General features: G+C 42.8%; 1 protein-coding gene across 5 annotated transcripts in view; it reads right to left on the reverse strand.

Moving 5' to 3' along the window:
* Window positions 1-13,459, reverse strand: part of LOC126199014 (ankyrin repeat and death domain-containing protein 1A-like) — an 811,076-nt gene that overhangs the window by 313,787 nt on the left and 483,830 nt on the right. For all 5 annotated transcript variants that reach the window (XM_049935699.1, XM_049935702.1, XM_049935701.1 and 2 more), the window contains one exon: window positions 2,064-2,162. In XM_049935699.1, coding sequence (XP_049791656.1) covers window positions 2,064-2,162 — 99 coding nt within the window. The remainder of the gene's footprint in view (window positions 1-2,063; window positions 2,163-13,459) is intronic.

Below are 13,459 nucleotides of genomic sequence, written 5' to 3' on the forward strand. Positions count from 1 at the left end.
GTGGTACAGTCAGCGTGAAATATGCCTGTCCTTGTTTCAACGCAATGCAAAGACGAAAAATAGTGCTAGTGAAGTTTTATGATAGCTGAAAGAAAAAGTAAGTGACGACACGACAATAGTACCATTGATTTTCCATTTAGTTATGTTTTGGTTTACTTTATGTAACTCAGTGTTTCGGTTGAATTGGGCTGCCACAAGTACGTCAGAAGCTGAAATCGCAGAACTCCGGAATCAATCATTCGAATTAAGTATAATCAATACAACAGCTAACTGGTTATCTACTAACTGTATATTAATTACTCACTACTCACGAGTGGTTCCTTATTATAAAGTAGGAGGGGCTTTCAATAAGTAGTGCAACGTATTTCTTCATTGCAAATTTCGGTTGAAAAAGCGCGGAACTGGTTCTAGACATCGTGGAATATTCCCGCTTCACCAAGTTTCAATAGTTGGAGGCGCTATACGTAGCCTCAAATTGGCATCCGTAACAGAGGTGGCTTCCAAGTAGAGAGCTATCATCGTTTTTGTTTTGGTGGAAAATCAGAGCATCACAGATATTCATAGGCGCTTGCAGTATGTCGACGGAGACCTGGCAGTTAAGTCGATGGCGAGGCTGTCCAATCTCACGCATGCCGGCCGGCCGCAAATGGCTGCGACTCCTGAATAGTTGGAACGTGCGGACACTCTCGTTCGAGGTCATTGACGGATCAGAATCAGACACCTTACTATGCAACAGGATGTCTCTGCTGGTAGTGCTGACACACTTGTCCACCTGTTGTGCTACTCAGGTGTGTGTGCCCGCCAGGTTTCTCGCCGCTTAAAAGAAGACCGTAAGGAGAAACGAAGGACCTTCTGTTGCTTGCGCGTTACGAGGCTGACCATGACAATTTTTCGTCGAACAACGTCACAGGTGATGAAACATGGGTTCATCACTTCTAACAGGAAACAAAGCCACACTCCATGGATTTGCGTCACTCCACCTCCCCTCTGATGAAAAATTTTGAAACCGCTCCATCAGGCGGTAAAGTCATGGAAGGGTCTTCTGGGACTCTGAAAGAGTATTCTGTTTGTTATGCTCCATCATGGTGCAACTGTCAACTGGGAAGTCTGTTCTGCCACCCTCAGGAGATTGAATAAACGATTTCAGCGTGTAGGTCGCAACAAAAATGCGAACGATCTTCTACTTCTCCGTGACAACACAAGGCCACTCACAAGTCTGCGCAGCGGAGAGGAGCTCTCAAGACTTCATTGGACTGTTCTTCCTCATCCATCCTATATTCCGGATCTCTCAACTTCCGTCTGTATGGCCCATTGAAGAACGCACTCCGCACGAAGCAGTACGTAGATGGAAATGTGCGTTTGGCGTCATTGGCCGGAAGGCCCCTTGTGGGGCAGGTCCATCCGTCTTGGTGCAGGTCTCATTACATTCGGTGCCACATTGGGCGACTTGCACGCCGGATGGGTATGAAATGATGACGAAGACAACGCCTAGTAGCGGAGAAAATCTTCGACCCAGCCGGTAATCGAGCCCGGGCCTGTAGGACGGCAATCCGTCACACTGATCACTCAGCTATCGGGGCGGACTAGTACGTAGATGATAGCGAATTTACTGATACAGCAGGACGTTGTCTCCGACGTCGATCAGTAGAGTGGTATCATGCCAGCATTCGAGACCTGCCAGTGTGGTGCCGTGAGGCTGTCGCTTTCAAAGAAGATTATGTTGAAAAATAGGGATGGGTAGCCCGAAGTGTGGCGAATAATATGGTGTATTGGGATGATGAATAAAACCAACCTGCTTTCATAAAAAAAGTGCGTCACATTACTTACTGAACGCCCCTCATTTTAAAACTAGGACCATGTACGATCTGTATACATTTGACCTTGCAGGTTTCGGGCACCTGCGAGTAAGTGTTTGTAAAACAAGTGGGTGACAAATATACACTGGGGTCTTTACGGTAGATATACAAGGCACTGCCTAGCATCGCGCTGATTGTTCGACCTCACTGAGTTTAATATCTAAAACGGCTTGGCAGATGATGTACATGTGTACAATAGAGACGTACCTTGTCTCGGGCCTCTATGTCACACTTGGCGGCGATGAGCATCTCCATGATCTCCGTGTTGCCTCGGGAGGCCGCCCAGTGGATGGGAGCCCGACCATACTGCAACAGACAAGGCACAGACACCTTAAAAGACAGACACAAAATCACGCAATTTTCTTTTTACATTTTATTTAAATGAAATACATTCTACGAGGACAGTTCAATAAGTAATGCAACACATTTTTTTCTGAAACAGGGGTTGTTTTATTCAGCATTGAGATACACCACGTTATTCCCCAATCTTTTAGCTACACAACACTATTTTTCAACGTAATCTCCATTCAATGCTACGGCCTTACGCCTCCTTTAAATGAGGGCCTGTATGCCTGCACGGTACCATTCCACTGGTCGATGTCGGAGCCAACGTCGTACTGCATCAATAACTTCATCATCCGCGTAGTGCGTCCCACGGATTGCGTCCTTCATTGGGCCAAACATATGGAAATCCGACCGTGCGAGATCGGGGCTGTAGGGTGCATGAGGAAGAACAGTCCACTGAAGTTCTGTGAGCTCCTCTCGGGTGCGAAGACTTGTGTGAGGTCTTGCGTTGTCATGAAGAAGGAGAAGTTCGCTCTGATTTTTGTGCCTACGAACATGCTGAAGTCGTTTCTTCAATTTCTGAAGAGTAGCACAATACACTGCAGAGTTGATCGTTTGACCATGGGGAAGGACATCGAACAGAATAACCCCTTCAGCGTCCCAGAAGACTGTAACCATGACTTTACCGGCTGAAGGTATGGCTTTAAACTTTTTCTTGGTAGGGGAGTGGGTGTGGCGCCACTCCATTGATTGCCGTTTTGTTTCAGGTTCGAAGTGATGAACCCATGTTTCATCGCCTGTAACAATCTTTGACAAGAAATTGTCACCCTCAGCCACATAACGAGCAAGCAATTCCGCACAGATGGTTCTCCTCTGCTCTTTATGGTGTTCGGTTAGACAACGAGGGACCCAGCGGGAACAAACCTTTGAATATCCCAACTGGTGAACAATTGTGACAGCACTACCAACAGAGATGTCAAGTTGAGCACTGAGTTGTTTGATGGTGATCCGTCGATCATCTCGAACGAGTGTGTTCACACGCTCCGCCATTGCAGGAGTCACAGCTGTGCACGGCCGGCCCGCACGCGGGAGATCAGACAGTCTTGCTTGACCTTGCGGCGATGATGACACATGCTTTGCCCAACGACTCACCGCGCTTTTGTCCACTGCCAGATCACCGTAGACATTCTGCAAGCGGCTATGAATATCTGAGATGCCCTGGTTTTCCGCCAAAAGAAACTCGATCACTGCCCGTTGTTTGCAACGCACATCCGTTACAGACGCCATTTTAACAGCTCCGTACAGCGCTGCCACCTGTCGGAAGTCAATGAAACTATACGAGACGAAGCGGGAATGTTTAAAAATATTCCACAAGAAATTTCCGGATTTTTCAACCAAAATTGGCCGAGAAAAAAAAATGTGTTGCATTACTTATTGAACTGCCCTCGTATATCAAGTACAGTGTTTCTCAGAAAGATTCATCCGCATTCATACCTTCTACATACAAGAGGATGGATCTTCGAGGTAAATTTTATCTTACGCATAGGAGTACAAAACCTCAGGAGAACAATCCGATTTTACAATGGTATATCTTGTATATCTTTCATGTATAGGGTATTCCATTTATCTGATGACCGCACCCGCCATCGGGTTGTGTTTGCCAGGCATCAGAACCGCGCAGGCTGATTGAACGCGTCCCGCGTCTCCCTGTTAGTGCCAAACTACCCACCTTTTCGGCCAGCGTCATTCGAACTGTGAAATAAACATCACGTGTGTATGAGTGAAGTCTTTGAACGCAACAGTCGCAATACCGAAGCATTCCATTCCAGAACGAGTGTTTGTATACGATACGAACTTCTTGCACCTATACACGGAGAGCTGTTAAGTTACGTGGGCTAAGACTCTTCAAAGTAACAGCAGTGTCAGATCTTAAACCTATTGATCCTGCGCACAGCAATAGATTTTCCGAACGGGTTTTGAAGATAGAGAAATAGATCCTTACCTCATTCTGTCTTCAGATGTGGCTCGGTTCCATTTACACGGGTTGTTAATTCCCAAAACTGTCGACGATGGAGTGCCTATAAATCTGTTTTGCTTCATGGGGAACCCATTCAAGATCAGAAAATAGGAGTGTGGTGGGTAGTTAGCGGTGACAGAACAACAGGTCCAACTTTTTTTAATGACACAGCTAACAGTGAAAGATATGTGCAAAATATTTTGCATTTGTTTTTAAACGATCTGAGTGAAAGAGAACGAAGCTTCACGTCTTTTTTTTCAACAGCATTCGGCAAGGGTTCATAGCTCATAATTCACGATGTATTCCATGACAGACTCATTAGCAACAATATCTCACTTGCTAGAATCCGAGTTTAACCCAATGTGATTTATGTTTGTGGGGAAAACTAAAAGATGAAGAGTATGCAACAAATCCGCGCACTTCACACGAGCTCAAGGACAATACCTGCGAGTCAATTTATTCAAGTTCTCAAAGAGAATTACACGGTGTGATGCGCAATTTCTTGAGAAAATGTCAGAAATGCGTGGAAAACAATGGCAGACAGTTCCAGCATCTCCTTGCATCGCGTGGGTGAGATGAAAATTGCATGAAAACTGCATGAAACGGCAAATGTGGGAAAAGTTGGATTTTTGTTTCGACGCCTTCACTAAAATTCATCCCAACATTCTGTCTTCACATAGTAAATGCAGCCCCGGGAAAGTGGATGAATCTTTTGGAAACATACTGTATTTCATTGATAATATCGGTTTCGGCCCATCCAAATCATCTTCAGATGAAAAATATTCCGATTACGATTTATGTCACCGGCATCAGCTGACAGAACATTAAGCTGTCATGCTCTGACAGTTACAATGTGGGCCAAAACACTACGACCAGTTCCCACAGTGAGAATGAATGCTGGCGTTTCCAGCACGTGGCGCGGTAAGAATTATAAATAATAGGAGTAGAAACGCATGGGAGATCATTCATACGGGTCACAAATGGGGATTGCACTGACACAAGCGACTGACAAACGGCATATTTTTATGGTCCCGCACTTGAGAACAAGCATATCGGAAATGGTGAACCCTGTCGACTGTTCGAATGCTACGGTCGTGAACATTGATGGAAAGTCGTAGAAGGGTGAACACGACAAGCACTTGGATATTCACGACAGATCACAGAAAGTGGAGGTCAGGGACTGACTCTAAAGCAGAATAGGCGTTGATCTGCGGCAGATCTGACGACAAAGTACTTTGCTTGTGCAGGCACAAATGCTTCGCAGCGCACTGATCAGCGCACACTTTTCAACGTGTGCATTCATATCCGACAACACCTGGGTGTTCCCAGTTTGGTACAAAGACATCGTCGTCCACAGTTGCAGTGGAAACTGGATAACCGAGATTGGACTGGGGATGAATGGACAAGCTGCGCCTGATCGGATGAATCACGTTTCCTGTAACTTCAAGTCGATGGTCACGTCCACATAGGCCGTCACCTAAGCGAACGATTGCTTGAACATGCGCCGCGCCACGGACAACAGGGTCATTCATCTGGGCTTCCATGGGACCCGTGGTAGTAATCGAACGAGTGTGTACTACATCAAAATCACTGAGAGCCACTTGTCTGCTTCATAACTGATGTCTTCCCCATCGGTGCTAGCATCTTCTAGCTGGTAACTGTCCTATTCACACATGCTGCACTGGTTTCAGGAGTATGACACTGAATTCACGGTGATATACGAGGGCTATTCCGAAAGTAAGGTCCGATAGGTCGCGAAATGGACACCACGGTACAAATCACAAATGTTTTATTTGCAACAGTTAGATACACCTTGCAGCTACTTATCTCCATAGTCGCCGACCCGACTTAGACGTGTATCGTAGCGTTGTACCAACTTTCCCATACCCTCGCTATAGAAGGCAGCCGCCAGTGCTCTCCGCCAATTCTCTACGCTGGCCTACGGCTCGTTGTCTTGTGCCGAAATGTTGTCTTCATAACCAGCGGTTCATGTGACCAGAGCTGAAACTCAGAGGGAGACAATTACGGGCTGTATTGTGGGTACTCTCACATTTCCATTTGAAAACGATGCAGGAGCATCTTCATTGCCCCTGCAGAATGCGGCTGAGAATTGTCTTGAAGACGAAACAGCACGACAGTTATGTCATGTTAGCTGCATAGCTTCAGGGGAAATTTCTCACCAGGCCCCCGTACTTGGCGGCAGACACTATTTTCTAGACATCTTTACGCACTCACTGCGAGCTCAGAAATGAGAAGAGCGACGTGATGCTAACTGGGGTTATACTAGAGACACTACCCAACACATCTGTGCAAAGCTTTATCGGATTTTCATAGTCGTTTCCATTTCGTGACCGATCGGACCTTACTTTCGGAATAGCCCTCGTATTAGCCACTAAATTCACTTGATTTGTAACTAAGTTCACATGATCTGAAACCAAATGAACATACGTGTACGCCATTGTGCCTCATATGCGCCCCCACTTACCACTGGCACTTAATTTATGAGATCTGCGTTACTCTGACGCAGATATATGATTCTGCGTACCTCCAGAAGACCTGTCGAAGACTAGCCAAATCCATGCCACACAGAATAGCTAATGTGTTGCATTCTAGAGGTGGAAAAACACGCTGCAAAGCAGGTAGGCATAATGTTTTGTCTCACCAATGTATTCTACTCTGCATTTTTGATTCTGAAGATTTTCTATTCCAGCCTGGACCGGTCATATCGGTAAATCACATAATCTACACTGTACGTCGTTTAGAAATTCACAACTCAGGCTAACTTTTTCCCCAGGCGCCACTCGAGCTCTGTACAAACGTTTCTGAATGTTTGCCCTCACTTTAGTCGTGTGGTAGTGGTACTCATGTTAATATTCACAGTTACAACTGTATTGTTAAGTGAAAAGACGGTAATTATTATGAATCTTCATCTACAGGAGACGCTACTGCGTTGGTTACTTCACTACAGTGATAAATAGAGTTGGAAATCTACGGAAGGCTATCGTAGAATAACGCAAGTAAACCTAGACTACGGTAATTTTCCTACAGCTTTGGTAAGTTAAGGTCGTACCTGTGTTACCTGTATATTAGGTGCGTTGCATACCAGTTGGGCGTTACCTCTTAACAATTGCATTGTTTGCGTATGCGATCTGTCTCTTGCAAGATTCTTCTAGAAATCGGAAGCAGTGAACTGTTTAGAAACTGAATGAGAATTAATTACTTAAAAATTAACTGTATTCATAGCAAAATTGAAATTGTCAGTGTTTAATTCGATTTTGTTCGAAAATTGTTGCTTTATAATATGAAATAGAGGGACGTTACAGTAAAAATAAAGAAAACATTACAGATTTTTCATGTAGCACTAGAAAACGGATTTTCCTCAATAAAATGGCAAAATAAAAAGGATATCGCAAAACAGGAATTCATGAAACATCGCTTTAATATTTCGTCAAATTTACATGAAAAATCTGTCTGTTATTCATAAACAAATTTTGCATTTATCAATAATAACAGGAAACTCTTGCCTGTGATCACGATAAAGGACGTTCTTTTGAGTACAAAATAACGATATATATGATGTTTGAGCATGTGAACTACACTTGCATCAAAAGTAGTTGATTTGGTTACATAAAAACGCAGAAGTTGATCATAAAATGCAATTTGTATTCTGTAATGGTATAAGACACACAATGGAGTAACGTGAAAGATACGTGCAAGACAAACAAGCAGACAAACAAAAAAGCAAAGAGGTCTTCAGCTCTCAGTTTCTCTCTGACACATTCGTGTTTCTTTCCCTACCAATGCTACTAACACTACCGGTAATCCTACTATTTACTATGTTACTTATGTAGTGTACCAGAACTACCGAATCACGGTGTTAGTAGAGCGTAGGTATAATCATAAGCTGAAAACTTATCCAATCTGCCGCAGATACCATATAACACCCGTTGTGGAAGATGATTACAGTGAATTTCGCTAGGAAGAACTTCAGTAAGATTAACGCACAGTTAAAATAAATTTATGGTTCGTTATCTTTTTCCACGCCAATTCATTACTCTGTGGATAAGGTGCTCCATTTTCGCAACCGCAGAGCGCTGATATAATTCTCTGCTTCTCATAACTATTCCCGGGAGTTGAAAGTTCACTCTTTACGACCACCAAATGACGCTCGCAGATTAGCGACCTTCATCTGAGACTCTTAGAAGCCAAGGGGTATAAGCAAGAAAATGTTAGTTTTGAGTAAATGATGTTCAACGTTGAGACCATAATTCTCTGCTTCTCATAACTATACCCGGGAGTTGAAAGTTCACTCTTTACGACCACCAAATGACGCTCGCAGATTAGCGACCTTCATCTGAGACTCTTAGAAGCCAAGGGGTATAAGCAAGAAAATGTTAGTTTTGAGTAAATGATGTTCAACGTTGAGACCAGAAAATTCCATGAACAACTTGAGGAAAAAATAATTATTTGCACACTTTTGAGACTTTATTGCCTACCTTATGTAGAACAATCAGTGCTGAATTTTTCCAGTTAATAATCTTTTATTAATAATTAAAAATCATGGATCATAGCGGTATTAATAGGAGCACTTCAATGGCAGGCAGTAACTTGCTACTTAAGGTGAACACGACTGAGTGTGCTCAGTGTCTGTTTCTAAAATCCTGCCATGTTCATTTTCTGAGTAACGATTAACTTCTTCATGATTCTGATTAACTGGCTGCAGCGTTCTTGTAGCTTCATGGTATGGAAGCCTCTGGTAAAATTAATCATGTGCTGGTGGCACAAAGGGAAGAATAGTATGTATATCTCTGTTCTTCAGATATGTCAACTCCCATTTTTCGTTATCTAGTTCTAGAGCAGGGAACACTTAATATTTCTGCCACAACGATGTACTTTCTTATGATTAAGCTTTTGAAAATCTGCAAATTTCTCGTCGAGAGATACTTTGTAAAACACGATGAAGAGTGACTCCTTTTGAAAATGCAATTACTAAATTTTTCTAAAACGTTTCACTACGTGTTTGAAATAATTCTTGAGTCCACTTGGTGTGATAAAATCATCGTCAATCATCTGGACTACCTTAAATTTCCTGATGGCCTTTTAAATGAGCAATGCTCGCTAATCAGGTACGAAAATCCAATGATTTTTTCCTTGCAACTTTCATAATACTTTCAAAACTTTGGTCGCATTCCATATAGGAATGTCTAGAAATTATGAATTTGTGATCTACAGTTTCATTGTGTGTGATCTTGGCAACGTAATGCCAGAACTTTACAATATATTTATTTTTACATTAATACCCAGCATCGTCGCTAAAAGCTGTGATGCGTTTAACTGATGTGGGCAATATACACACATAGTGTAAAAGACATGAAGCAATTTCTTGCCATCCACTAGCGAGTTGACTCTCATGTCATACGTACATTTTGCTATTTGCGAACTGTCATATTCTGAACATTCTTTTGCATTATTTTTTTCCTCTCTAGCTACCTGTTCCTTACGCAAATATAATTCTATTTCAAGGGTCAGAGTCTGAACATTTTTGGTCTCGATGAACTATCAAATTCTGCAACATTTCACACGTCACAAATATCAGCACAATGTGTATAGAAACCCAGATTGAAGCCCGTACTGAACACAAATGTATAGTAACCCTTTTTAACAGGTGGTAAATTATTATCTGCACAAAACTCTTTATAGAGTTTAGTCATAGTCCACAGATGAGAACATGTTTTTATAGTTTAAAACCATCTATAACAGTAAAGAATTGCGTAGGAAACAAAATAATAACGATAAATCACGAAAAAGCAATATAAATATTTAAATTAAACGACTTTTCTTAAAGATTCTGCCAGGAAAACCAAAAACTGGTTGCAGTCTCTTGGTAGCCAAGAGATAAAAGTGCACTTCTACACTTTGAATTCAAAAGAAAATATGAACTGTCTTAGCAGTTTTCTATTCAACCACTAGACGTCAGCGCCAGGATGCTTCTTACTTGTATCTATTGGCCACCTAGACTTGGGTCTGTTTTAACTATGGAAAACTACACTTGCCTCCAAAATTAATTTTTTTTTCTTATACCCCTTAGCTCTCATTTCAAATTTTACGGCAGCTTGAAATACAGCTGAGAAGTGTGTACTCCAACGAGAATTCCCCCCCCCTCCCCCCCCCCCCCAACGTGGTATGTCACAACGCGGCAGTTTATTTTGCTGTGTGCAAACGTGCAGAAATAAAGGTGAAGGGAAAAAAGCAATATACGGAGACCTGCCGTTAGTCGTTATTGCAGGGTACCATTCGTGCGAGTAACAGGTCAAAAGTGGACGGCGTGGGTGGAGACCAGGTAGTGGGGCGGAAAGGGTGGGTAGTAGATAACAGCGATGTAACTTCGTGACACGGAGTGCCGTACCGGGAAGCGGTCACGGAAGCTTGCGGCACGCAGGCAACGATCTTGCCGACTAGGCTATCCAGGTAGGGCGCCCAAAATGGTGACATAAAATCTACGTAGCTGGTTGGCAAATACTGTATCTACAGTGTGGTTAAATGTGTCTCATAACTTTGGACAAATAGGAAGAAATAGAGGAAATATTTGAAAAAACTTTTAAATCCGGTTTTGGAGAAAATTAAATAGGTTGAATGAGTAGGATATTATGATGTGTTTGAAAGAGGAAAAGAAAAAGATTGTTCAAAGCCATGTTGAAAGAGCAAAGAAAGCTGTGTTGGGCACACTGTGTGACTATTCATTTGTACAATAAACTATAGAGGTACCAGTCTGTTTAATTCTCAGAACCTGCAAAGTGAAGATTTGGTACAGTGCGTGGCATTCCAGCCTGTGATCGTGACACTATTACGTACAGTAAATGTCAAAGAATTTTGCAACAAGCCTCAAGAGCAGCTAATCCCTTCTGCGCTGCGACGAATCTGCTGTACGGAGGTTTTATGTTTGGCTACTCTCAGCTTCTAAGTGTTTTTAATGTAAATAACACGATTAAGCTCATTATGAAGGTTGCAATTTACGTACATAGAGTAATATGGTTGAAACGTAACAAAATTAAGTGTTTAACTAAACCGTTATTGATGCCTGTACTATAGAGCAAAACTATTGTACAATTTGACCTATGAAATTGTGAGTGTATGTACCCCTAACGAAATACGAAACTGAGCTGAACTAACATGTTGGTGTTGCGATCTTGAGTTCAAAGACCGGTTAGACGCAGCTGTCAACGCCAATCTGTACTGTGGACCCCTCTTCATCTCTACATGACTATCGCAACCAACATTGTTTTGATACTGCTTACTGTAGAGATGTCTTGGCCTCCTACTACAGTTTTAACCCCCCCCCCCCCTACCCTCCTGCCAAACACACAGACATGTTTCTCTTCATTCCCAGATTGACTGTTTCTTGATGACTCAGAATGTGTCCATCAACCGATCTCTATTTTTAGACAAATTGTGCCATTAATATCTTTTTTCGCCAATCCGATTAAGCATATCTTCATTAATCATTCAATATACCCATCTAATCTTCAGCAATATCCAGCAGCAACTCTTTCAAAAGCTATTCTCTTGTTGTTTGAACTGTTTATCATCCACGTTTAACCAACGTGCACAACAAAACTGCAAGCAAACGTCTTCAGGGAAGAAATAATATTTAAATTTGTTTTCCATGTTAATAAATTTCTCTCCAGAAGAAATTCTCTTCATTGCATTGTCAGTCTGCATTTTATACACCGTGTACTTCGGCAATCTTCTGTTTATTTGCTGCCAAAAGAAGGAAACTCATCTACTAAATTCATTGTCGCATTTACTAATCTAATTCCCTCGACGTCCCCAGCCCTACATCGGTAATGCTGGAATTCAATATGGTGTTGGCCCGCCCTTTGCCCTGATGGTAGCTTCCATTCTCGCAGGCATACGTTCGATCATGTGCTGGGAGGTTTCTTGGGGAATAACAGCCCATTCTCCACGGAGTGCTGCACTGAGGAGAGATCTCGATGTCTGTCGGTGAGGCCTGGCACGAAGTCGGAGTTCCAAAACACCCCAAAGGTGTTCTATAGGATTCAGGTCAGGATTCTGTGCAGGCCACTCCATTACAGGGGTGCTATTGTCGTGTAACCACTCCGTCACAGTCTGTTCATTATGGACAGGTTCTCGATCGTGTTGAAAGATGCAATCGCCATCCCCGAATTGCTCTTCAAAAGTGGGAAGCAAAAAATCGCTTAAAACATCAATGTAGGCCTGTTCTGTTATAGTTCCACGCAAAACAACAAGGGGTGCAAGTCCCCTACGTCATAAACACGAGCACACCATAACACCACCGCCTCAATATTTTACTGTTAGCATTACACACGCTGACAGATGACGTTCACAGGGCATTCGACATACCCACACCCTGCCATCATATCGCCACATTGTGAACCGTGATTCATCACTCCACACAACGTTTCTCCACTGTTCAATCGTCCAATGTTTAAGCTCCTTACACCAAGCAAGGCGTCGTTTGGCATTTATCTCCGTGATGTGTGGCTTATGAGCAGCCGCCAGACCACGAAATCCAAGTTTTCTCACCTCCTGCCTAACTCTCATAGTACTTGCAGTGGATTCTGAGGCATTTTAGAATTCCTGTGTGATGGTCTGGATAGATATCTGCCTATTACACACTACGATCCTCTTCAACTGCCGGCGGTCTCTGTTAGTCAACAGACGAGGTCGGCCTGTGCGCTTTTGTGCTGTACGTGTCCCTTCACTTTTCCACTTCACTACCATATCAGAGACAGTGGACCTAGGGATGTTGAGGAGTGTGGAAATTTCGCGTACAAACGTATGACACAAGTGACACCCAATCACGTTTCCACGTTCGAAGTCCGTGGAGCGTCCCATTCTGCTCTCTCAGGACGTCTAATGACCACTGAGGTCGCTGATATGGAGTACCTGGCAGTATGTGACAGCACAGTGCACCTATGAAAAACGTATGTTTGTAGGGGTGTTCGGATACTTTTGATCACATAGTGTATCTTGCTTTGTTCATGCTTATAACCTTTTCTCAAGACACTAACCTTTCCGTTCAACAACTGTCCCACGTTCACTGGCGTCTTTGACATAATTTTAAATAATTCTTCCTGTACTTTCCTTTCCTTTATATCCTTATTCTTTGTTTTCCTCTTATGTTTCCTCGATACATACATTGCATAATGTTAGGAATAGGTTGCAACCCTGTCTCACTCTCTTCTAAACTGTCGCTTTCTTTTCATGTTACTCGACCCTGTAGATAAAGTTTGGCTCTCTTAATTTTATTCCTGGCACC

This window comes from Schistocerca nitens, chromosome 8 (assembly GCF_023898315.1).
Source record: "Schistocerca nitens isolate TAMUIC-IGC-003100 chromosome 8, iqSchNite1.1, whole genome shotgun sequence".
Taxonomy (NCBI): Eukaryota; Metazoa; Arthropoda; class Insecta; order Orthoptera; family Acrididae; genus Schistocerca; species Schistocerca nitens.